This window comes from Muscardinus avellanarius (genome assembly GCF_963383645.1).
Source record: "Muscardinus avellanarius genome assembly, chromosome: X".
NCBI classification, from domain to species: domain Eukaryota; kingdom Metazoa; phylum Chordata; class Mammalia; order Rodentia; family Gliridae; genus Muscardinus; species Muscardinus avellanarius.
The window spans coordinates 66,602,065-66,628,163 of NC_137792.1; the positions used below are offsets into that span (position 1 = coordinate 66,602,065).

The 26,099-nt window shown below is 35.9% G+C and overlaps 1 protein-coding gene across 1 annotated transcript in view; it reads left to right on the forward strand.

Annotated features, from left to right (window-relative positions):
- Positions 1-26,099, forward strand: part of ATP11C (ATPase phospholipid transporting 11C (ATP11C blood group)) — a gene marked incomplete at both ends in the record, with an annotated part of 220,410 nt that overhangs the window by 84,661 nt on the left and 109,650 nt on the right. The window contains one exon of the mRNA XM_080719070.1: positions 15,820-15,939. Coding sequence (XP_080575196.1) covers positions 15,820-15,939 — 120 coding nt within the window. The remainder of the gene's footprint in view (positions 1-15,819; positions 15,940-26,099) is intronic.

Consider the following 26,099-nt stretch of genomic DNA (forward strand, 5'->3'; position numbering starts at 1 on the left):
AGGGTTTAAATAATTTCTGGATAGCTTATATATACAGGTTTGGGGATTGGATGTCTAGAACGGACATGTAATCTCTGTGTCCTCCTACCTCAGTCTAGGTATCTCTGCATCTGTACCCTTTATAATATCCTTTAAAGTATACCAATAAATGTGTTTACTTGAGTCTAGTGAACTGCTCAAATAAATTAATCAAACATTAGGAAGTGGTTGTAGGAACCTCAATATAGCCAGTCAGTCAAACACAAGTCATACAACCTGGGGATTGCAACTGATATCTAAAAGGGTTCAGTCCCCAGCACCAAATATAAAACAAAATGCATGAATATTTCTCCCCTTATTTACAGTGAATGTTCTGTTAACAACTCATCACATTGTTACTTAACATTATGAAAAATTATAGAAAAGCTCAAAGGCTGACTTGACTGAATTGGATTCTACATCTATAAATTGTATATCCAATAGTATTCAAAAAACTTAACCAAAAGATGATTGAGGCTGATTAACCAATTCAGCAAAGTAGTGGGACACAAAATCAACCTAAAGAAATCAGTAGTTTTTCTATATGCCAACAATGAATCCACGAAGAAAGAAATACAGAAAACAATTCAATTTACAATAACCTCAAGACCAATAAAATACCAAGGAATAAACCTAACCAAAGACCTAAAAGATCTCTACAGTGAAAATTATAAAACATTAAAGAAACTGAGAAGACCTTAGAAGATGATGGAAAGATCTCCCTGACTTATGAATAGGCAGACTAAGTATCATCAAAATGGCCATTTTGCCATAAATGTTCTACAGAATCAATGCAATGCTATCAAGATGCCAACAACATTCTTCATAGATGTAGAGAAATCAATCATGGATTCCATATGAAGAAACAAAAAACCCAGAATAACAAATCAATTCTCAGCAATAGGAACCATGCAGGAGGCATCACAATTCCTAACTTCAAATTATACCACAGAGCTATAGTAATTCAAACAGCATGATACTGATACATTACTTTCTAAAAAATGCTTTGCAACTATTAGGAAGACCCTGAGACCTCTGAGAGTAATGAGGAAGTTCATACAGATTTAGAGCAGAATATTCTCATTTTGGCAGTTTTCTTTTGGTTTCAACATTTGTACTTCTACCCTACTTTGTATTTCTCTTTATTCCCCAGTGGTTTGTAGTTTAGTTGTACCCAGCATGCAGGGAGGTGTTATAACTACTTACCTTTGTTTTAAGAGAGTTATTGCAGTAAATGACCATGAAACAACCTGGGACATCAATAGAATATCTTAGAGCAGAAAATATAGATGAGCAAATAAGGTGACCTGACTGAGGGGGATAGGAGGGGGAAAGAGGAAATACCCTAATGTACATGTGTGTATTCATAAACATATCAAAGTAATCAGTAAGTCACACATGAGAAGGAGAGAAGGGGTAGGAAATGGGGAGGGAATTGAGGAAGGGCTAAATGAGTTATATGTGCATGTTGTACCCCATCTACTATCTTGTACCCCATTTAGACGTATGACTATAATGCACCAATAAAAATAAATAGTAGAAAAAAAGGACATCTTAGAGTCTTCAGGTACACTAACTCTACATTTTCATACTTCCTGCCCATCCAAAATCATGTCTGCCAGTCCACTGCTAGTTGGATATCATTAATAATGCTAAAAATTCATGTGTACTTTAATTTCTAGGTTTTGAGGGCTACCTGAATTCCACTGGGTTCTGCTGGTTTTTACCCTTAATATTGAAATTATTTTTTTTACTGTTTAGAAACTTTTATATTACACTTAAATTTACAAAGTAGAGTAAGAGTTGACTTAGAAATCTATTAACAAATTCGCATATAATACACACATTTTATGTTAAAGTTTAGTAAAATATATTGTAATTAGAAGAGTTGAGCCCTTGTGAACATTAAGTTTTGAGGACTGGCTATGACTAATCTGTTTACGTTCCACTAAACAATAATTATACAGTGAGGAAATCCACAACCATTTTGCTGTTTTATGATTTAGCTAAAACTTATTTTCCTGTTTAAGGCTTCCTAGGCATTTTTAATTTGGGCTTTACATTCTTATAATTGTAGATAACCCGTGTGTGTGTGTGTGTGTGTGTGTGTGTGTGTGTGTGTGCATGCACGTGCGCGCATGAGTATGTATGTTTCTGGGGATGTAACTAAGGGACATTCTGTCTCCAGGCTATACTCCCAGCCTTTTATTTTTTTTGTTTTTCGACTAGTGTATCACTAAATTGCTGAGGCTGATCTTGAAACTGCTATCCTCTAGTCTCAGCCTTCCAAGTTATACATGAAGACACTAATGCCAGAACTTCCCCCAAGACACACACAGACCAGATGGTAGTTGAAGGTGATTAGATCCAAGATCTTCTGGTTCCATGTCTCTCATAATTAAGCTAAGAAAGTAAACACCATATGGGATCATGGCCAAAGTTTTAATTTTATTTATATATCTGTTTACATATAAGGATGGAAATTGTCACTATTATACCAGTTATCTGACCTTATATCCTTAAATATTTTGCCACCATTGGTAATTGTGAATACTGTATGTTTCCCTACCAGAAGATCCATAGATGTAGCCTGCATAGATATATAGACATGTTTGATGAGGTATGAAATACATTAATATAGTCAAAATTATGCTCTACTCAATTTGATGGCATTGATTCCTGCTTGGGGAGAAAGAGTCCTATTGCAATATCATTACATTCCATGTAATGCAGTTTGGGAAACATTGAGTGTTACATTCCGGTACTTGAAGTAATTTATCTTTATTGTAGTATTCTTAATTGATAGATCTAAAAGGCATACTTAAATTTGCCAACCTAAATTTATTCATACACAAGACATTATTTACTAGTTTTGATGCATTTTTGCTAGGCCTCCTAATACTAAATTATACATTATGCTTCTTCAAGAGTCTTGACAATTTCTATATTCTATTTTAACCATGTTTTAGGACTAATTATAGTCAGATTATCTGTTAAATTTATGGCAGCACCCAATCTCCATAGTACACAGCAGCTTCCAATCCAATGTATTGAGAAAGGAAATGGAAATTTAGAGACAATATCAGCAACTCTGGTACAGTCCCCAAGTTAGCATGTACTCTGCCACAGAGGGAGAGATTAATTCCTAATTTTAATGTCAGGCATCAGAACAACAGTTCCAAAAGACTATGTATATGTTATGGACAACAGTCTCCATGGCTTCCCTCATTGGCCCTCAATTGCCAACATAACATTTGTCTGCTTGTTCTAATACTTTTCATTAACATTAAAGAATAAAGTTTTTAACACCAAGCACTTTCTTCTAGTAGACCATATTGCACCCAGTCCCTTTGGATAGGGGTGGTATCAAAATTGCCTGTTCCCTCCAGATAATTTCCTGCTTTAAATAAAATATTTCCAAATGGATTATGTTGAGGACATTCATTGCTAGGTTGGTTTTGTGCTGGCCAAATTGCTAGAGATTCCTGTACTCATTTAATCTCTGCAAATCTCAACCTTAGTACATGTGAATAGTTTGAATGTATATAAAGTAATCTCTGGATGCTTGTGTCATCTTACTGTAAGCACTCTCTTAGGTTATGTGACTTTATTTTATAGATAATAGAACTTAAGCTTAACTAAACTATGTATTGAAGAAAAAATAGGTATAAATTTTAAACCAGGCATGGTGGCCTATGCCTGTTTTTTCCCCCTGACCCCCATGTCTGTAATCCCAGTACTTGGGAAGCTGAGACAAGAGGATTGCAGGTCATAGGCTAGCCTCAGCAACTTAGTGAAACCCTCAGCACCTTAAACCCTATTTCAAAATAAAAGTGAATGAGGCTGGGAGTTAGCTTAGAAGAAGAATGTACCTGGGCTTAATCCCCAGTACCTCTAAAATAATAGTATTTCCCAGCTAATTTATTTCTTGCTTCTCTGTCCCTTCTAACATCTGAAGTATTAACAATATGGGAAATGCTTTTTTCAAGACCAGATTTAAAAGAAACATCATAAATTGAGCAGAGAAGTGACTATATTTTTTAAATCACCTCAGAGACCTCTTTCCTTACTTTCTTTCTCAACTAAGCCACATTCCACAATGAAACTTGCTTTTTTAATCTATCCTTTTTTGTTAGAGATGCTAAAAATAAATGGACGTAGCCTGGATATGCTATTCAAATTAATTACATTTACAGCTTGGACTATTTTCTAATTTGCTTTGTATATGATATCTAACAATTTGTTTGGAAAATGCATTTACTCATTTTACTAGATACACTCCATCATATATTTGAAGTGATAGACATTTCAAGGTTTATCTAGTTTTATAATAGTGACACTATAATTGAAACAGGAAATAAAGCGCTTTTCAGGTTAACACACACACACACACACACACACACACACACACACACACACACCTCTTACCAGATATTCTTACCTTTTCTTATACTGTAATAAAAATTCTTATCTAATGATCTAGAAGTCTTCATGAAAATTAGTTTTTACTAGGTAAAGATATTGATAAAAGCACTCCTCTCCACACCCCTGGATACCTAGTGTCTCTTTTGCTTCCATATTAGAGATTATTGTTTGCTCCTGAGATATAAAACTTTCTTACATATTAGACTTCTGAATAATAAGGGAAATCGTCTAGCCCTAAGGGACCCTTCCACAGAACTTATGTGTTTAGGCCTTACACACACACACACACACACACACACACACACACACTTTAACACATTATCATGTAATTTTTACATTATAATGTAAGCCAGAGTGTAAGTGACATACATGCAAACAGAGCTTAGTGAGCTTACACTGGCTCCCTTCCCACTCACTCGCTCCCTTCCCTTATACAGGATACTAAGATTGGTATTGGTAGTTTCCCATATGTACATAAAATCAGTGTGTTTTCTACGTTAGTTATTTTTCCCACCTCCACACTCCTTTATTCCCCCTCCATTGCTCCACTGGGGTTTCTCCTCCATTATCTAAAAGTCCCTCAGGTATCCCAATTACTCCCTAACTTCTGCATATGAAAAAAAGTATGACCTTTCACTTTCTGTGACTGGCTAATGTCACTTAACATAATTTCTCCAGGTCCATCCATTTTCCTGTAAATGATGTCATTTTGTTCTTTATTGCTGAGTAGAATTTCACTGTGTGTATATCCCATAATTTTGTGATCTCTTGATCTCTTGTTGGATAACTGAGTTTGTTCCATAACTTGGCTGTTGTGAATTGTGCTGCTATAAACATGGGTACTATATTCTTAAATATATTTTAAAGTTTCAATGTTTAGTATTATGGTCACCCGGGAGGTAGGGAAACTCAGTGTTTCATAGAATATTCTAGATTATATCTGTTCCTCTTTATAGTACTTACCTAACCAAAACTTCAGTTGAACTTTTCTCAGAAATTTAGTGTTTAGCCCCATTTCTTATCATGGTCCATTTAACTTAACAATATGATTGAACACTATGCTGCCCAAGATACTGATACCTTAAAATACAAAAGCTACCAAAGCAAATTTAGGTATTTGGAGAAAAGAAAAAAAAAAGATGTGAAATTTTGCAGTAATGGAGACTAGGTAATCCCAGAATACTGCTTTTAACTTAAAAAATAGACTAAGCCATCTAATGGCTTTCTATGCTGCCTCCAGTAGAATTACACAAACTTGTCAATCCACATTTGGCCCTTGTCCCACATTCTGGGAAACTTTGCAAGGATCACGGGAGTTGGTATAAGTTGCTTGATAATCTGCACCCTTTTCTCTGCAGCCTTTGTGTTAGCAAGTTTTCGCTTGTCAGTATGCAGGTTGTCTCATCTTTCCCTCCAGCCTCAGAGGTTTGTAATCTATATTTTTATTTTGTTTTCTTTTCAGTTGGGTTGTGCTTTGTGGCCCTAGGGATCTTCTTTATACCTGTGTTTTTATATGTATTTCTATCTATTTCCTGAAGGCAGTCATAAATGCTTAACTGTTTTTTCAGTTAACCTCTCTTGCTTCATGTTTATAGAAGTACCCCCCTGTTTAGAGTCTTAAAGTTTGTTAAGTGTTTAGAATGAGGGGTAGTGTATAGATATCCATAGCAAAAGTCAAAAGTAACTTTGGGACCTTGAAGTCTTGTGTACTCAGTTTATCTCTAGTATGTATATGTTGTCAGGCTCCGGGTTAGGAATGATAGTTATCAAGGAACATTGAGTTGCTGAGTCCCAGTAGGAATTTTCAGAACCTGTTTTCACTAAATGGAAGAACCTCTGAATCATTAACAATATTTCTGTTAGAACCTTGGATCACAAAATGCTAGTAGCATTTTTCATTCACCAACTCTAATAGTTATCCTGTAGAAAATCTACATTTCATTCTTTATAGCCATGTTTCATTAGCCCTGAAGATGTTAATTTGAGGACATGGTGGAGGAAAGGATCAGATTGGGGGCAATTAGAGTTTATTTTTCGTGGTGAAATTAAACAGCTTCCTGGATCACTTTGATATAATGAAAAATATAACTCTGAACTTACAAACAAGGTGATGCTCATATCTCAGTTCTCATGGTCAATGCATTTTCCTAAGTATTGTGTTTACTGATTTAGGTCTTTCTGTGGAGCTTAAAATCTATTTCTCTCAGCAGTTTTAGTCAATTAAATATACTTTCATTGGGTAATGCCTAATTGAAGAAAATGTCTAGTGATGAATTTTTTTGTATCTGTCGTTTGAATCAATTATTTTGAGAATTTGAGTAAATAGGAGCATAATTAAGCTTTAAAGGCAAAATGACACTAAACATCCTGTCTCCACAGAATGTCCTATCTCAGTCTTGCTTCATTTCCTCCAGCAAAGGAGAGACAGCTTAATCACTGATGAAGCTATAGTAGAGCAAAATCTGAAAAGTGGGATTTTAAGGGTCATTTTAGTTATGATTGAAAATTATACACCAGGAATATTCATCTTGGCTTATTATAATGGAGTGGACTGGGAAACTGCAGCAATTCAACCTTAGAATACACTGTAAAGATTTTAACCAAGAAGCTTAATATATTGAAACATTCCCTAGCGCTATATTGCTCTCCTCTAATCTCTCCCCCTCAAACCCTAATATTATAATCTGACACTGGATTTATTTTAATAGATAACTGAACTTTTCATGAAATCTACTTTCTTTCAATTTTGAGTTCACTTGTCCTTTTGGTACTGATCCTGCAGTTCAAAAATCCTAGTTCTAGGCTTGGCGTGATGGTATACACCTCTAATCCTAGTACTTGGGAGGCAGAAACAGAAAGATTTCAGGTTTGATGCCTCAGCAACTTAATGAGATCCTATTTCAAAATAAAAAGTAAAAAGAGGTAGAATGTCCCTGAGTTCAATCCCTAGATTAAAAAAAAAATCCTAGCTCTTCAGAGAATAATATGCCTTTTAACTGGAGACTGATTGGTACAGTTTTAAATAGTTACCAAGTTTTTTTCAGTTTTTAATAAAACTTTATAAAAGCTTTATTTTCTATGGGAGCTTACACAGAGGAGTTGATGACCAATAAAAATAATACTGTAATTGCTGTGGGTGATATTATTTGTTGATAACCTGAGTAGTTTTATATTATATTAGGGCCTGTTATTTTCATTAGCAACAATCTAAATAATTGAAGGGAGATTAACTACATGCAAAACAGAGCACTGAAAGAGACTCTCATTTTGTGAACAGTTGAAATATTTGGAGTGTTCACTATTTGAAGGTTATTTGCATTTTATCAATTGAAAAGAACATTTAAGTTATTTAATCACTTACTGAAAATAAAGGATTATGAATGGTATACAAAAATATATATGATGTTAGTTGACAGCTGTCACTAATTGAAAGAATGAGTATCTGTGCTAATAATTTTCAGCCCTAGTTGCAAAGTAGGATTGTCATCTGAGGAGCTCTCAGAAAAATTAAATGCTAAATATCAAATAAAAATCTAGACATGAGTATTATATTTAAAGCCAATGTATGGCTGGGAGAAAAGCTTATGGTTAAGAGATGCATTTCAATCTGCCAACAGTAAGAAAGGATGGAGAAGTAGGCATTGATTCATATTCTGTGCCAGTTTTTGTAGTAACAGTATTGTATTAAGGTTTCTTCTTTTCCTCTGTTCTTATCTGTTCACAGGTCTGGAGGCAGTCAAGAAACAAATTATGCTTCCAATAGCTTTCCATTTTTTATAATTAGCAAAGACATGGGATTTTAAGTTGGTAATAATTGAATAATAGTATCATTTTATTCTGTTAGAATTTTATTGAGAGGTCCCTTTTGGTTTAAATTAAATTACTTTTTTAAAACAATGTGCAGATTATACTATGGAGGTATAAACTAAGAGCACAAGAGGATGATTTTTGTCTTGAGAAAGAAACTTAAATATTCTTCTCTGTTAATTGATAGATTTTTTTTGTTGTTATTGTTGTTGCTGCTGCTGCTGAGAATTGAATCCAAGGGCATTTAACCTCCAAGCTACCTCACCCCCTGCCCTATATATCTTTGAGTGTTGCTGAGGCTGACCTTGAACCTGTGAACCTCCTTTCTCAACTTCCCCAGAATTTGGATTACAGGCCTGCACCACTGTGCCTGGCTTAGAACAGCATTTTTTTTAAACTTGAAATATGCTAGCACCAACCCTGTTTCAAAACAAAAATTAAAAGGGCTGAGGATGGAGCTTGGAGGTAGAATGGCCCAGGGTTCAATCTCCAGTGTCAGGGGAAAAAATGCTGTTTCTTAGGACTTTTGGATCGGAGTAAATCCAGTGCACATGGAACTAGACTACTAATGAATTGAAATACTAATGAATTAAAATTAGGTGCCAGTAATCATATGCTCCAACTCTAGACTACAATGAGTGCCATCCAAATGAGAGGGTTTTTTTTAGTTTCTAACTTGGAGTTTCTCTGCCTTGGCAAAGGCACCTATATTATTCAAAATCACAGGAACTAGCACTACTGTTTAACATTCTACATTGGCAACAAGTGGAAATTACATGAATTTACCCATGGGTTCAGAATTGCCATTTTTATGTGAATGAAACAGTTTCAGGAAATTCCACCCAGAGATGGTACATTTATCAGATTTTATAGTGTAACAGGAATGGAAAAGTTATCTATTTCATATCACCACATTTGCAGTCCTCAGGTAGCTCTAAACTCATTCCTGCCTGGACTGTTTGCCCTATTTTGAAAAACAGTCAGAGGTAGAAATTCTAGAGCTTCTTTCAATCTCTCTACCATCATCTAACAACAATCCCTGTCAGGATTTGCATTCAAATACGTACACCTCTACTGGAACAATAATTTCAATCCATTTTCTCCAATTTACAAAGATAGAAGTCACTTAGCCCTTATTCAAAGAATAGAGAAATAATATATGGGGTAACCTTTTAGTAAAAGTGTAAATGAATATCATATATCTGAAAAATTGCATTTTACTTTTTCTTTTGTATGTTAGGCACAGATTAAAATAATTTAGATGAGGAAAGTATTAGCTTAGTTTAATTTAATCAGTGAACACTGTAACTGATAGGAGAAATCTATATAGGCAGTGCAAAAAGCTTCCTGCTTCATTCACCCTTCATCCTTACTACTTACAGAATGATCTGAGAACTTACATGAAGATAGCTCTTCCTGCCGTGTGGTGGGCCATGCTTATGATCCCAGGGCTTGGGAGGCGGAGACAGGAAGGTCGCGCGGGTTCAAAGCCAGCCTCGCTGGCTTAGGAGACCCTGTTTCCAAATTAAAAAAAAAAAAAACATAAAAAATAGGTCTGGGAGGTAGAAGGGTTTCCAGGAACCCCAGTACCAAAAAAAAAAAAAAAGATAGCAGCTCTTCCTTATTTTTTTTTTATAGCCACTTCTTGCTGCATGTAGAACTAAATAGCCATGTGACTATTAAAGGCTGCAGATTGCAATATATTATATGTACTTGAGGTTTTCTGTAGTTCAAATTGGTACTTTTTTGTGGTACTGTGGATTGAACCCAGGGGCATTCTACCTCTGAGCTATACTTCCAGCCCTATTTTTTAATTCTTTGTTTAGAAACAGTGTCTTACTAAGTTGAAGAGGCCTCACTGGGTAGCGGAGACTGTCCACGAACCTACAGTCCTCCTGTCTGAGCCTCCCAAGTACTAGGAAAATTGGTACATTTTAAGGGTCAGGTCTATCTTGAAGACTACAGAAGCTTTAGCTTGCAGCAGAAGGCAGGAATAGAGGTGAAGCCAAATAAACTATGAGACATGCAGGTGCATTTATTTTCAAGTGAAGTTTTACACAACTAATATGGGAAATTTAGTGCTTTTATAAGAAAGCTATGTCAGACCCTGTATATTATGGTTTCAAATGGAATAGTCAGTCCCTGTATCAAAATTAACATTTCTGTAAAGGTATTGTTGCCAGGTTTCCAGAAACTACGCCATATTTTTTGGTGAATTTACCTGGACTATTTCTTAGGATTTCACTGTTGGCCTCAGAACAGTTGGTTCCAGCAATACTTTTCTTAATCTTCACTATGGCAGTAATTAAGAGCTTAGTGAATTTTGCATTTTCCAAAAAGGATTTCTGCCCTCTATATTGCTGCCATATATCTGCATATCAATCTTATCATGAAAAAGGACCTTGGAAAACCAGTTGTTAATAATGCCCTGTCTTTGGGAAGGCAGGTAAATAGCCAAACTATCCAGCACAGATATTTGCTGAGCTGTTCTAAATATCTAGACATTCCACAAATTTCCATAGTCCATGCCAGGGTAGCTTTACAGAAGTTACCTTTTATATGCAGCCTGAATTTCTCTACTACTTTGTTTTATCCCAATTACTTTTTAAGGATTGCATAAAATTTTTGATAGCAGTGCCCCACTAAGCATTGTTTCATAAGCTTAAATGAAAATGGCAAGTTAGAGGGATTTTATCTATACTTCAGTGTGATTTCTAGTTTTTAAAGTAAATTTTCTATATAATATCTATACAAGGTACATAAATATACATTGTAATATGTTCATGTATAGTAGGCATTTTTAAAACTTTGAAAGCTCTAAGTAGTCTTAATTTTTTTTTTTTTTTTTTTTTGGTGGTACTGGGGATGGAACCCAGGGGCCTTCTACCTCTGGGCTTCACTCCCAGACCTATTTTATATTTTATTTGTAAACAGGGTCTCTTAAGTCAGCTGAGGCTGGCTTCAAACCTGTGTAATCCTCCTGTCTCAGCCTCCCAAGTGCGGGGATTATAAGCGTGCACCACCATGCCTGGCTAGTCTTAATTTTTTGAGGGCAAATATTTACATCTTTGGACCTTTAAGTAGATCATTAAAAGAAGGAAGATCTTTGTTGTTGTTGTTGTTGTTGTTGTTGTTGTTGTTGTTGTTGTGTGTTTCAAACTTATTTAAATTGAGGAAATGTCTTTGCAGAAAGTAAAGACGGAAGCTGGGTGTGATGATGCACATCGGTAATCCAACTGTTTAGGAAGTTGAGATGGGAGGATCACAGATTTGAGGACAGCCTCAGTAGCTTATTGAGACTCTCAGCAACCTAGTGATACCGTGTTTCAAAATTTTTAAAAAAAGAAATATGTCTCAGAAGTAGAAAATGCTTCTTGGTTCAATCCTCAGTGTATTCCTCCCCCAAAAAAAGTAAGAAGGGAAATACATAAATGGATTTTGGCTTCTGTTATAACTCCTTTTAGTTAAGTGCTTGGTAGTCTCAAACATAATATAGTGCCATCAAAGGAGACTGTGTCAGATTTATGTAAGAAAATGTATTCTGCTTTATGAAAAGAAAACAGTGAAGCTTAAGTGAAATTGAAGGGTGAGGTAAAATAAAGTTTGACTTTAGAACTTCTAGATTCAGTGAATTTACTTTTAAGAAATGTAAATGTGACATTAGAAATACATTGTATCAAATAAGACTTTAGTATAATAGGCTCTGAACAATTACAAAGGAAATTATTTCCTGAAATCAAGGAATTATAAAGTGTCTTTATAGAAATAGTTGCTCATTCCATAAATAGAAGCAGCTATTCTATTTCAGAACTGTATACTTTATTTTTTATTTTTTATTTTTCATTTTATTTTATTTTAAAAAAATTTTTTTATTGGTGCACTGTATTCATACATCATAGTGGGATACAAACTTTTGTAGACATACATGCACACATCGCCCAGTCAGCCCCCACCCGATCCCCACCCCATTCTCTCCCCATCCCTCCCTCCCATGCTTGGCTTAGTGGTTGACATCTAGTATTATAGCAATTTATCCAAAATTAAAAATGATAATCTCACATAACAGTTTAATTTGTCTGATACCAAGCTTTTGATGACTTAAAGATAACATTTTAATATTTCTTTTTACTTTCTTTCTTACCAGAGAATATTTTTTTTCTATTTTTTTAGGTGAAACTATCATATATTTATATATTTAATTTTCAGAAAAAAAAATCTATCCTAATATGGAAAATGGACTCTTGATACCCAAAACGATCTTGGAAAAACAACAAAGCTAGAAGATATATATTTTCTGATTTCAAACCATATAAAGCTACAATAATTGAAACAGTGTAGTACTATTCTAAAGGCAGATATATAAACCATTGGAGTTAAATAAAAGCCTAGAGCTAAATTATTCCCTATATTGTCAAGTTATTTTTGACAAGGTTTCCACAAACAATTGGTTGTGGAAATAATAATCTTTTAACTAAATATTGTTGAAACATAATAATTACATGGAAAAGAATAAAGTTGGACCCTTACTTAATCCCTTATACAAATATTAACTCAAAATAGATAAAAGACCTAAATATAAATCTTAAGACTATAAACTTTCAGAAGAAAATCTGGGTCATAAACCTCACAACACTGAAATTGGCAGTGATTTCTTGGATATGATTTCAATAGCACAGGCAACAGAAGAGTATACAAACTCCCTAAAAAATAAAAAAAATATTGTATATCCAAAGACAATATAAACAGAGTTAACAGTTACTAATAGAATGGGATAAAATATTTCCAAATGCTATATCTGAAGGTATATTAATATTCCAACCAGAAATCCTAAAAATTAACAACAATAAAGGCAAACAATACCATTTAGAGATAGGTAAAAGACTAACATAAATAATGAATCTCCACAGATAACCAATCTTAGTTGTCTGTTGGATGGAAAATCTTGTTTCTCTAGTTCTGGAGTGTGTTACCTATTTCTTCTTTGTAGTTAATCTGAGTATTTTCTCTAGTGCTGGATTTGAAGACATAAATTCCTTCAGTTTCTGTTTGTCATGGAAGCTTCTTATTTCTCCATCTAATTTGATAGAAAGTTTTGCTGGGTAGGAAATTTTTGGCTGGAAGTTGTTTTCTTTCAGAGTTTGGAATATGTTACTCCAAGCCCTTCTGGCTCTCATGACTTGGTTTGGGAAGTCTGGAGTGATTCTAATTGGTTTGCCTCTGAATGTCACTTGGGCCTTTGTTTTTGTTGCCTTTAAGATTCTCTGCTTGGCTTCCACATTGGTCATTTTGACAATTATGTGGCGTGGGGATCCTCTTCTCCGATCCTGTCTAAAGGGAGTTCTATAAGTTTACTGGATCTGTGTATCAACCTCTTGCTCTATGTTTGGAAAATTTTCTGCTATTACTTCCTTGAAGAGATTGTTGATCCCTTTGGTTTCACTTTCTTTTCCCTTCTCTATTCCAATTATTCTTAGGTTAGCTCTCTTAAAATGGGCCCATATTTCTTCAATGTCAGATTCCTGCTGTCGGATATTTTTTCCTAGATTAGAAACTATGCGTTCATTTTTGGAATGATCATCTTCTAAGAGCGAGATTCTGGTCTCCATGTGGTCTAATCGGTTGTTTGTGCTTTGAATTGAGGCCTTCATTAATTGCATCCTTTATCTCTTTTTGGCTCTCTCTGAGTTCTTTTCAAAGCACCTCTATTATTTCTACAGTTATTTTCCTGATTTGATCTTCTAGAAATCTCTGATTTTCTGTTTTATCGGGTTCTGATGTTGTGGGGTTGTGGGCATTCATTGCTCCAGTATTATTCCTCTTTCCCATGATTTAGGAAGTTTGTGCCTTCTTTGGGTTCTTCCCTTGGGTCACTATGACTTCACTTAAGGTGTTCTGGATCTCGAGTCTGTCAGACCCCACTACTCCTTTACTGGGTTGTATCACAGAGTCTCCGACCCAGAGAGTCGATAGAGGCTGCTTTAGACTGTGGGGGGGTGCCAGGTTGCTCGTTCTCCTATGGTGTGATATCTCTGCCACCGCCCCTCCCCCATTGGGTCAAGTCCCAGGGAGTACAGTACTGGGATTTCTCCTCTGTGGCCCGCAATTTGACTCACTGTTCTTGAGTACGCAGATGTAGCTGTACTGGATTCGGTGAATTCTCTGCTGCTGCCGCCGGTGGCAATATGGCGTCACTGCTATGCCCTCGGCCGTGAGGCTGGTGTATTTCTTCTTGGTTTTGAATTCCACTCTGAGTTCTTGCAGCGTGTGCTGAGCTCAGCCACTGGGAGCTTTAGATTTTACCTGCGGCGAGAAATCCCTCCTGGCTGTTCCGCTGCCGCTGGCAGTATGGCGCTGCTGCCGCGGCCTCGGGCATGAGGCCAGTGTATCTCCTCTGTGGCTCTGAGCTCTGTTCTCAGTCCACTTTCTCCCTGGAGCCTGGTGATTTTTTTGTTTCTCTGGTGATGGTGTTTTCTGGCTATGAAAGGCGCTGATTTTGTGGTAATGGAGATTAGTTGTTAGCGGGGCTCTTAAGCCCCGCTTTTCTCGGTCGCCATCTTCCCGGAAGTCCAAATGTATACTTTATAAGTAATTATTTTGTGTTTAGAAATAATTCACATTCTGCTTTATGCTCTCTAATATGGTAGTTGACAAATTTGTCCTCAGTAGTTGTAATGAGTGAAATAATCCCAGTCCAATCTTTTTTAAGTGTATTCCTGTTCAGGTGATGGTTGAAATGCAGTTAGACTGTGGATGAAAAAAATACTACTGACAGTGAAAATATAGTATTTCTCCTCTGGGAATCCCTTCTTAGGTTCACTGGAATGAATTGACTTAATAATTAATAGGAGAAATATACAACAATTTATTAACATGTATTTTTTTAAAAGTCAGAGGATGGTTATTATCTAAATAACCCAATAAGGTCCAGATAGTCCCCTTATTTATAGGGAAAGAGAGATGAAAAATGTGTTAATTTGAGGAATCATAAATGATTTAAGTGAATTAATGGGTCCATAGCTGGGATAATAGTAAATGATTCTCGTTGGAAATTGAATGGTCTTGCATAAGAGATGGACCATGCTTATGCCAAATTCTGTCCAAGTGTTTTTCATTTTTCAATCTTCCAACAGATGAATTTAGTTGATGAAAACTCGGGGAAAGAAGCAAAGGTAATTGCTTTCTTTGGGGTGTCCAGCAGAGCATCAAGATTAAAGCCTCTTTTAGCATCTACTGCTCTCCATGGACTTTTCACTTAAAACAATCAGCATACCACAGTGCCATATTTAGGGGTAAATTTCCCTGGACTCCTTCAGATGTTTTCTTTAATTATTTTAGAATTATATTTTTGGCCTCAGAACAGTTGGTTCAAGCAACACTTTTAATAATCTTCACTAAGTTAGCAACGGAGAGCTTAATGGATTTTGAATTGCCTAACAAGGATTTCTCCTTGCCCTACCATTGTCTCTCCCCAGATTATAGCCAAACATGTTTAGACAAGAATTCTAAGCTTGGTAGAAGCATGGAAAATGTGATAGAAAGCTGACTTTCCCCCCTCTTTCTCTTGGTCAGTGTGCTGGAGAAGAGAAACGAGTTGGTACACGCACAGTGTTTGTTGGCAATCATCCAGTTTCAGAAACAGAAGCTTACATTGCACAAAGATTTTGTGATAATAGAATAGTCTCATCTAAGGTAAGTTTCTTTTAAGTCAATAGATGTTCATATAGTGAGTGAAATAATGTACTTATTTATGTTTCTGAGGAAATTGATGCATTTATATGTGCATGTGTGGTTACAAACTTAAACAGATCATATACCAAGTATAGAATTATTTCTGTAAAGGCCTTTTATTTATTTTAAAAGCCCATTATTTTGTCCTTTTATATCTGAAAGATTATTCACTTGCCATCCATTATGATTCACAGTGCCTGTTGATTATATATATGTATGTATCACCTTAATCCTTAAAATGTGCTAAAAGTAGTAATTATTGGGTCAGTTATATGATTCACTGGTAGAGAGCTCACTTGACATGTATAAGTCTCTGGGGTTTGATCTCCAGCACTACACAAAAAAGTAATATATATTTGCTTGTGCAGTGTTTTATAATTTTCCTTGTGCAGAGCTCCTAAACTGCCCTTAAAAGGATTTGCATTCTTTTGGAGGGTGCTATCCTGGTACAACGTTATCTACATCTCTTTCTGTTCCCCCTGCCACCTCCCCTCAACCACCCTAAAAGAGTGCTTTCTGCTGAGTACACTTCTTGACCTGTGACCTGGTAAGAGTTAAATCACTATATCTGTGTTACCATATAAATCATTTAACTTCAGTGTAGTGTAATGCTAAGAACAGTGGCCTGGAAATTTGAACACCCATTTAAATCCTGGCCCAACCATTTACTTGCTACAACTCTGACTAAATTAATCTGACTCTAAATGTCCTTATTTGTGAAATGGCTAATACTCCATATGTGAAAACACTTCTTATAGATCCTAGTACTCGGTGGTCATCCTTCTACAAATATTAATTTGATAGTTTTTACTGCTGGCTGATCAAGTTAGATATTAGGCCCTACACGGCTGGCCCACTGCCATCTTTTGATAATTTTTCTCACTCCCTCATGAAACATGGCAAGGCAGATGTAAACATTAGTGACATTTTGTTCTCTACACATTTATAATCACATAGGGCCTGAAACACAAAATTATGCCTTTCCTTTAAAAATAATATTTTGGTTGGTGATGCAGTAAGAGATTATGTTTAGTTGGAAGGTAACATTTAAAATAGAAAGGTCAATTCAAAACTATTGCCTAATGAGTTGATCTATAAGCCTATAAAAATGTAAGTATATTTGGATAAAATATCTGTTTCTGGTTATTTTATAGCCTATGACATATATAATCAGCCAGAGGTTTACGTCCTTGTGCCCAAGATAATAAATAGTCCTGTCACTTAAATTTTTTACTTACCCAGTGGTATCCAACTAAATAATCAGTAGTGGACCTTTGACTCATAATCATAGGACTGAAAGACGTTATGATGTTCTTATAGAGGGACAAACTAAACCAGGAAAAATTAAGTTAGTGGAATGGTCACTAGGCTGAGTTAATGATAAAGCTTGGAGCAAAACTACTTTATAGTGCCTGATGATTCTTAAGAAAGAGCCCTTTTCACATTATGCTATTTGAACTACTTCCTCATTTTTTCTCTTTTTGCATCAAAGGAAAATATACATAATTTTCTATGAAATTGTTGTTTTCATAATGTTTATATAAAACAAGGCATCTATATAAGAAGATGGTAAGGTGAAATACTCATGGTAAAGTGACTTTTCATTAAATTAGTGATAATCATTATGTTATTTTATACTTTATTTCACATTTTAAGAGATTATAAGATTCACTCTAATAAAATCTTAATATACGGAATAATTATGAGAATAGTGAACAATATAATTGTGTACAGTTTTATTCCTGGAGACAGACCTGCATTTGAAGTTAAAGGCACTTGACCTGGATTTCAATTCTCTTATATATAAAATAAGGATATTAATAATGTCTACCTTATGGGATTGTGATGAAGATGAAATGAAATAATCAACATAAATCATTTAACACTATTTGGCATGTGGAAATAAAACAATAAATGGTAGCTGCTATTGTTTCTGTTCTCTGTGATCATTATTATTAAAATACTAAGCAGTGTTATTACTTCCTCAGGCTCAGCTCATGTTTTTTTAAATTTTTTATTGTATTAACGCATTGCAGTTATACAACATGAGTTTTAATGTGATAAAAATGGACATGGTTCATCATGTATTCCCATCCATATCCTTTCTTCCCCCTCATCCCTCCTCACCCATGTTAGTGAAATTGGGATTAATAGTTTGACATGTTTGTTTTTACTGGGTTTGAATCCAGGGGCATTCTATCTCTGAGTTTTTCAACCCCAGCCTTTTTTATATTTTTTATTTTTTCTCTTTATTATTGTTGCATTGCAATTACACATCCTAGTCAGAGAAAATGAGTTAAAAACATACTTACATACAGCTCTTTGTTTACACTCCTCCACATCTCACCCTGCTTCCTCTTCTCCCTCCCCACACAAGTTAGTGAGGTTGGTTATAATACCTTCACAAATTACTATAGTATTATTTGAACTGTTTTCTTTACCTGTCCTCTTTCTTTCCTCCCTAACTCTCATCAGTAACCCTGTTCAACTACTCTACAGACCTGTCCTTGCATTAAAGTCCTTTAAGCTTCCATAAATGAAAGAAAACACACTATCCTTGACATTTAAAAAAATTTTTATTGGTGTATTATATTCATACATCATTTTGGGGTAAAAAAAACTTGTGTGTACATACATGTGTACATCACCGATTTAACCTACCCAATTCCCACCCCATCCCCTCCCCATCTCAACTTCCCTTGCTTGCTTAGTGGTTGACTTCAATATGTTTAAGTACATTGCATGTTTTAGAGAATTTCCTTCTTCTCCCCTCCCATCCCCTCATTTAGGTTGTCTTGTTTCCTCCTCTATAGGATTTCCTTTTTCATCTAGAGTTCCTCCTATGACCCATTTCTCCTTAGTTTTCACATATTAGGGAGAACATCTAATTTCTTATTTTTTGTGACTGACTAATCTCACTTAGCATAATGTCCTTCAGTTCCATTCATTTCCCTGAAAATGATGTAATTCAGTTTTTTTTAAATGGCTGAGTAAAATTCCATTGTATACATATCCCACAGTTTTGTAATCCATTCATCTGTTGATAGACATGTTAGCTGGTTCCACAGTTTGGCTATGGTGAATTGTGCAGCTGTGAACATAGATACACAGGCATTAGTTTGGTAGCTTGGTTTACTCTCTTTTGGGTAGATACCCAGAAGTGGTATTGCTGGACCAAATGGTGGATTTGTTCCCATTCTTCTGAGGATTCTCCATACTGTTTTCTAAAGTGGTTGCACTAATTTGCAATCCCACCAACAATGTTTTAGAGTTCCCACTTCTCCACATCCTCGCCAGCATCTGTTGTTGTTTGTGTTTTGAATGATTGCCATTCTAGTTGGAGTTAGGTGAAATCTCAGGGTAGTTTTGATTTGCATCTCTCTGATTGCCAGTAATGTTGAGCATTTTTTATGCATTTATTTGCCATTTGAATTTCTTCTTTTGTGAAGTGTCTATTTAGTTCGCTTGCCCATTTTGTTATTGGATAATTTGTTTCTTTAGTGTTGAGTTTCTTAAGTTCTCTATATATTCTAGATATTAGCCCTATATCCGTGGTGTAGGTGGCAAAAATCTCCCATTCTGTTGGCTCTCGGTTGAGGTTCTTGATAGTTTCCTTTGCTGAACAGAAGCTCTTCAGTTTCATGCAATCCCACATATTGATTCGCCTTTTAATTTGTTGTGCCTTTGGGGTCTTGTTGAGAAAGAGTTTATCTGTGCCTATGTGTTGCAGTGTTGGACCTATGTCCTCTTCAAGGAGCTTCAAGGTCTCTGGTTTGATTTCCAAGTCTTTGATCCATCTTGAATTGATTCTTGCGCAGGGTGAGAAAGTGGGATTAATTTCCAATTTTCTGTATATGGTTAACAGTTTTGCCAGCACCATTTGTTGAATAGGCTATCTTTTTTCCAGTGTATATTTTTGGCCACTTTGTCAAAAATCAATTGGCTGAAAGTGTGTGGATTTGTTCCTGAGTCTTATATTCTGCTCCATTGGTCTATGTATCTTTTTTTGTGCCAGTACCATGCTGTTTTTATTACAATGGCTTTGTAGTATAGTTTAATGTCAGGTATTGTGATTTCTCCTGCGTGGTTTTTGTTGCTGAGAACTACCTTGGCTATTCTGGGCTTTTTATTGTTCCAGATAAATTTAAGGACTGATTTTTCTATGTCTGTGAGGAATGATATTGGTAGTTTAATGGGCATTGCCTTAAATCTGTAGATCACTTTTGGGAGGATGGCCATTTTAATGATATTTATTCTGCCAATCCATGAAGATGGAAGGTCCTTCCATCTTCTACGATCTTCGATTTCTTTTTTCAGTGTTTTATAATTTTATTTGTAGAGATCTTTTACCTTCTTGGTTAAGTTTATTCCTAAGTATTTTATTTTTTTGTTGGAGATCCTGAGTGGAAGTGTTTTCTGAATTTCTTTTTCAGTGGATTTATGGTTGGTGTACAGAAAAGCTTCTGATTTTTTGAGATTGATTTTGTATCCAGACATATTGCTGAATTTGCTGATCAGTTCTATAAGCCTTTTGGTTGAGTTTTTTGGGTTTTCTAAATATAGTATCATGTCATCCACAAATAGTAAAAGTTTTAGTTTTTCTTTTCCTACTTGTACTCCTTTGATTTCCTTTTCTTGCCTTATTGCTCTGGCTAGAGTCTCTAGTACTATTTTGAAGAGTCTTGGTAAGTTTCTGAGGCTAGCCTCAAACCAATGATACTCCTATCTCAGTTTCCCAAGTACTGGTGTTAACCTGTGTGCCCCTATGCCCAGCATTGACTCTACTTCTATAGGTAAGATACAGAGGAGTGTTATAGCTGAGTCATATGATAGTTCCACTTTTAGTTTTATGAGGTACCTCCAAAATATCAGAGTATAACTGGCCAAGATTCTCTCTCCTTCTGTAGCCTTTGGGCTCTTGACTTCTTTTGCTGTACAAAAGTGTTTTAATTTGATGCCATCTTATGTATTGATTCTTTGTTTTATTTCCTGAGCTTTGGGGGTTTTATTGAGAAAGTCTCTACCACCTTTTATGTTGGAATTTGGGTTCTATGATTTCTTCTAGTAATTGCATAGCTTCTTGTCTAATTTCCATGCCTTTGATTCATCTTGTTTTGACCTTTGTATAGGGTCAGATATAGAGATCTAATTTCAGTTTTCTATATATGGATATCCAGTTTTCCCACCACCATTTGTTATAACGGCTTTTTTCTGCCAGAGTATGTTTTTGGCTCCTTTCTCAAAAATCAACTGGGAGTCAGGTGTTTTGATGCATTCCTGTTAATCCCAGTACCTGGGAAGCTAAGACAGGAGTATCACAGGTTTGAGGACAGCCTCAGCAAGTATTGAGACACTCATCAACCTAATGAGAACCTGTTTTAAGATAAAAACCAAACAGGGATGGGGGTGTAGCTTGGAGGTAGAATACTCCGAGGTTCAATCACCAGTAAAACACATACGCATAAATTCTTGTGCACACACACATCAACTGGCTGTGAGTTTCTGTATCTTCTGTTACATAGTTCTATGTGCCAGTTTTTGTGCCAATACCATGATGCTTTTATTGCTATAGATCTGTAGTATAATCTGAAGGATTTGTTTTTTTCCAGCGCTCTTAAGTCTGTGGGTTGAATTCATGTCGTCTGAAAATAGAGATAATTTCACTTCTTTCCTTATTTGTATCCCTATAATTTCTTTCTCTTGTCTTACTGCTCTGGATAGAATTTCAAGTACTGTATGAATCAGAGCGATGATAATAGGCATCTTTGTTTTGTTCCTGTATTTAAAAGAACATTTTTTTTAAATTCCCTCATTCAGTACGATGTTAGCTTTGGGTTTATTATATATTGAGCTTATCATGTTGCATTATATCCCTAATTCTTCAGTGTTTTTAGCATGACTGGATGTTGGATTGTGTCATATACTTTTTCAGTATCAAATTATATAGACATGGTTTTCTTCATTCATTCTGTGTGTTAGATTGTTTATTTCATACGTTGAACCCACTTTGCGTCACTGGAATGAGACAAACTTGCTTTTGGTGTACAATCTTCTTAATGCAGTTTTAAATATGAATTGCTAGTATTTTATTAAAAATTTCGGCATCACCAGGCGTGGTGGCACATGTAATCCTAGCACTTGGGAGGCTGAGACAGAAGGATTGCGCAGGCTTGAAGCCAGCCTCAGTTACTTAGTGAGGCTCTCAGCAACTTAGTGAGACCCTGTTTCCAAGTAAAATATAAAATGGGTCTGGGAGTATAGCCTTGAGGTAGAAAAGCCCCTAGGTTTCACCCCCAGTATCACATAAAGTAAAAAATAAAAATTTCTGCATCTATGTTCATGAAAGGTGTTGGTCTGTAATTATCTTTCCTTGAGATATCTTTATTTGGTGTTGGTATCAGGTGATAATGGTTTTGTAAAATAAGTTTTTTTTTTTATTTCATAGATATAGTTTGAGGAGACTTGGGCCTAGTTCTTCCATAAAGTTCTTGTAGAATTTCAGCTGAGAATTCATGAGGCCCTGGTCTTTTCTTTTCTGGAAGGCTTTTTATTGCTTCTTTAATCTCATTGCTTGTTATTGGTTTGTTTTGGTTTTCTATACCCCCTTGGTTCAATTTAGGTAGGTCATATGTGTCGAGAAATTTTTCAATTTGTTGGAATTCCAGTTTGTTGGAATATAAATTTTCAACATAGTTCCTTACGATCCTCTGGATTTCTGTTATATCTGTTGTATTATCTCCTTCTTTTCTTAATTTGGGTCATTATTCTCTTTCTTTTGGTTAGCTTGGCTAAGGATATGTCATTATTTATCTTCTCAAAACTCATATTTTTTGTATTTCTTTCTGTCATTACTTTCTGCTCTGATTTTAATTATTTCCTGCCTTCTACTGGCTTTGAGGTTAACTTGTTCTATTTCTGGTTTTTTTATGCCCAAGAGATACATGACATATTTATTTCATATACCTTTACTTATTTATATTTTACTTGTTTGTTTACTACTAGGGTTGAACCTAGAGGCATTCAGCCTCTGATCTACACCCCAAACACTTTTTTACATTTTTGGAAACAGGGCCTTGCTAAGTTGCTGAGGCTGGCTACAAACTTGTCAGCCTCTTTTCTCAGGCTCTGAAGTACTGGGAATACAGGCATTTGTCACCGTACCTGGCAATATGTGTTTTAAATGTGTGGAGTCTTCTCCTTTAAAAAGTGGTTTTCAGCTGTGCTCTGTAGAGACAAAGAAAATCATATTTGGGCTTTTTCTTTCTCACATTATCTTTTCACTCCATATATATATATATATATATATATATTCGGATCTGGGGATGGAACCCAGCATTCGACCTGCAAGCTATGCCCCCTGTCATATTTTTTTATTCTTTATTTTGAAACTGGTCTCACTGAGTTGCAGAGGGCCTCACTAAGTAGCTGAGGCTGACCCCAAACCTCGATCCTCTGGTCTCAGCTTCCCGAATGCGCCACCACGCCTGGCTTCACTCCTTATATTTACACTGAAAACTTATTTTTTTTCTATTGTGTCCCAGGTTTCTTTATTTATGAAAAATATGAAATACTTCACAAATGTGCATATCATCCTTGCACAGGGGCCATGATAATTTTCTCAGTCTTGTTCCAATTTTAGTATTTGTATTGCCAAAGTGAGCGCTACACTGGAAACTTCTAATTGAAGAAATATACAAATTGTAGTATATGCTAGCTGCCTTCCACCCTTGTAGCAAGTGCTGATTTCCTTTCCCTACCCTTCAATGCTAAAAGTAACTCTCTCTTAATTTGGTCCTTTTTGGCTTACAAATGCCATCAGTAATGTTAGTGTAACAGTGGGAATAAATGTTAATTCAAGGGATACTGAACACAAGGATTTTGACCTACTTTAAATTTTATTTACTTGTAAAATCAGTGTTCTTTTTCTCTTGGTAACACTAATAATTTATTTAGAAACATTTGTTCTCTGCAACTGTACTACCATTATGTACTCTACAGGGACGTTTAAGAATCATTACAATTGTATAGCTAGTACAAAACTTGGAAATTTCCTTCATTCCCAAAAGGAACTTTGCATGTGCTAGACATTATTAGGATTTTTAGCTTTCATAAGGTATATTTCTTCTACAGTTTTTTCCTTTAAAATTCTGATCCTCATCTGTGTGTGTCTACATGCACATGCGCACGTGCCTGTTTGTGGTGTGCTAGGGATGGAATCTATGGGCATTCTAAATTTGAGCTACACCACCAGCACTATTTTATTTTTTATTTTTATGTGGAACATATTGAAAATGGCATACATTCAGACAGTGCTTGGTGCCCTCTCCCTCCCCACACAATTCCCTTTCCCTCCTTCCAACAATGAGTATCCAGGTTAACCATGCTATATTCATATTTTTACACAAATTAGATTGTAGTTCCTTCATTAATCAGCCTCAGCCTTCTTCCTCTCCTATCCTTCCATTTTAGCTTTGGTGAGGATTCTCCTCCACTGTCTGGAGTCCCTCTGATATCCCTAATACTCCCTAGTTTGGACATATTAGAGAAAACATAATTCCTTTCTCTTTCTTTACTTGGCTGATCTCACTTAACATAATATTCTCCAAGGACTTTCCGTCTTCTTACAAGTGACATGATTTTGTTCTTTAAAACTGAGTAGAATTCCATTGTGTCTATTTCCCATAATTTTGCAATCCATTCATCTGTTGATGGAGACCTAGGTTGGTTCCATATTTGAGCTATATGAATTGTGCTGATATGATCATGGATATGCATATGGTATTTTAGTTCTCTGATTTCAGCCCCTTTGGAAAGATACTCAGGAGTGGTATAGCTAATATTGTGGATCTATTCTCAGTTTTATAAGGAATCTCCACACTGATCTCCAAAGTGGCTAAACTAGTTTGCACTCCCACCAACACTGTAAAAGAGTTCCTTTTCCCTACATCCTCCAGCATTTGTTGTTATTTGATTTCTTTATGCCTGCCAATCTGATTGGGAGTAGATGGAATCTCAGCATAGTTTTGATTTGCATCTCCTTGATGGCTAATGATGTGGAACATCTTTTCATGTATCTATTAGCCATTTGTATCTCTTCTTTTGTGAAGTGTCTACTCTTTTGTGAAGCTTGCCACTCTGATTGGGAGTAGATGGAATCTCAGCATAGTTTTGATTTTCATCTCCCTGATAGCTAATGATGTGGAACATCTTTTCATGTATCTATTAGCCATTTGTATCTCTTCTTTTGTGAAGTGTCTATTCAGTTGCCCATTTCTTGATTGGGTTTTTTGTTAGTGTAGAGTCTTCAGAGTGGTAGCTGGTAAAGATTTTCTCCCATTTTGTAGGCTTTCTCTTTAGGTTCTTGATGGTTTCCTTTGATGAGAAGAAACTTAGTTTGGTGCCATCCCACTTGTTAATTTTTGCTTTAATTTACTATGCTTTGGAGGTCTTGTTGAGAAAGTTACTGTCTGTGCCTATATGTTGGAGTGTTGAGCCTATGCCCTCCTCTAATTTCACAGTCTCTGGTCTAATTTCCATGCCTTTGATCCATCTCCAGTTGATTCCTGTACACGGTGAGAGGTAAAGATTTAGATCCATCTTTCTACAAATGGATAGCCAGTTTTCCTAGCACTATTTGTTCAAAAGGCTGTCTTTTCCCCAGTGTATGTGTTTGGCCCCTTTGTCAAAGACCAATTGGCTATAGGTGTGTGAGTTTGTTTCTGTATCTTTTTTTTTTTTTTTTTTTTTTTGGTGGTACTGGGGTTCCTGGGAGCCCTTCTACCTCCGGGCTACACTCCCAGACCTATTTTTACGTTTTTATTTGGAAACAGGGTCTCCTAAGCCAGCGCGCGCGGCTGACTTCGAACCTGCGCGATCCTCCTGTCTCTGCCTCCCAAGCGCGGGGATTACAAGTGTGCGCCACCATGCCCGGCTGTTTCTGTATCTTTTATTCTATTCCACTGGTCATTATGCCTGTCGTGCCAATACCATGCTGTTTTTACTCCTGTTGCTCTATAGTATAATTTGAAGTCTGGGATTGTGATGCCTCCTGCCTGGTTTTTATTGCTGAGGATTGCTTTGGCTATTCTGGGACTTTTCTTTCTTCATATAAAATTCATGAC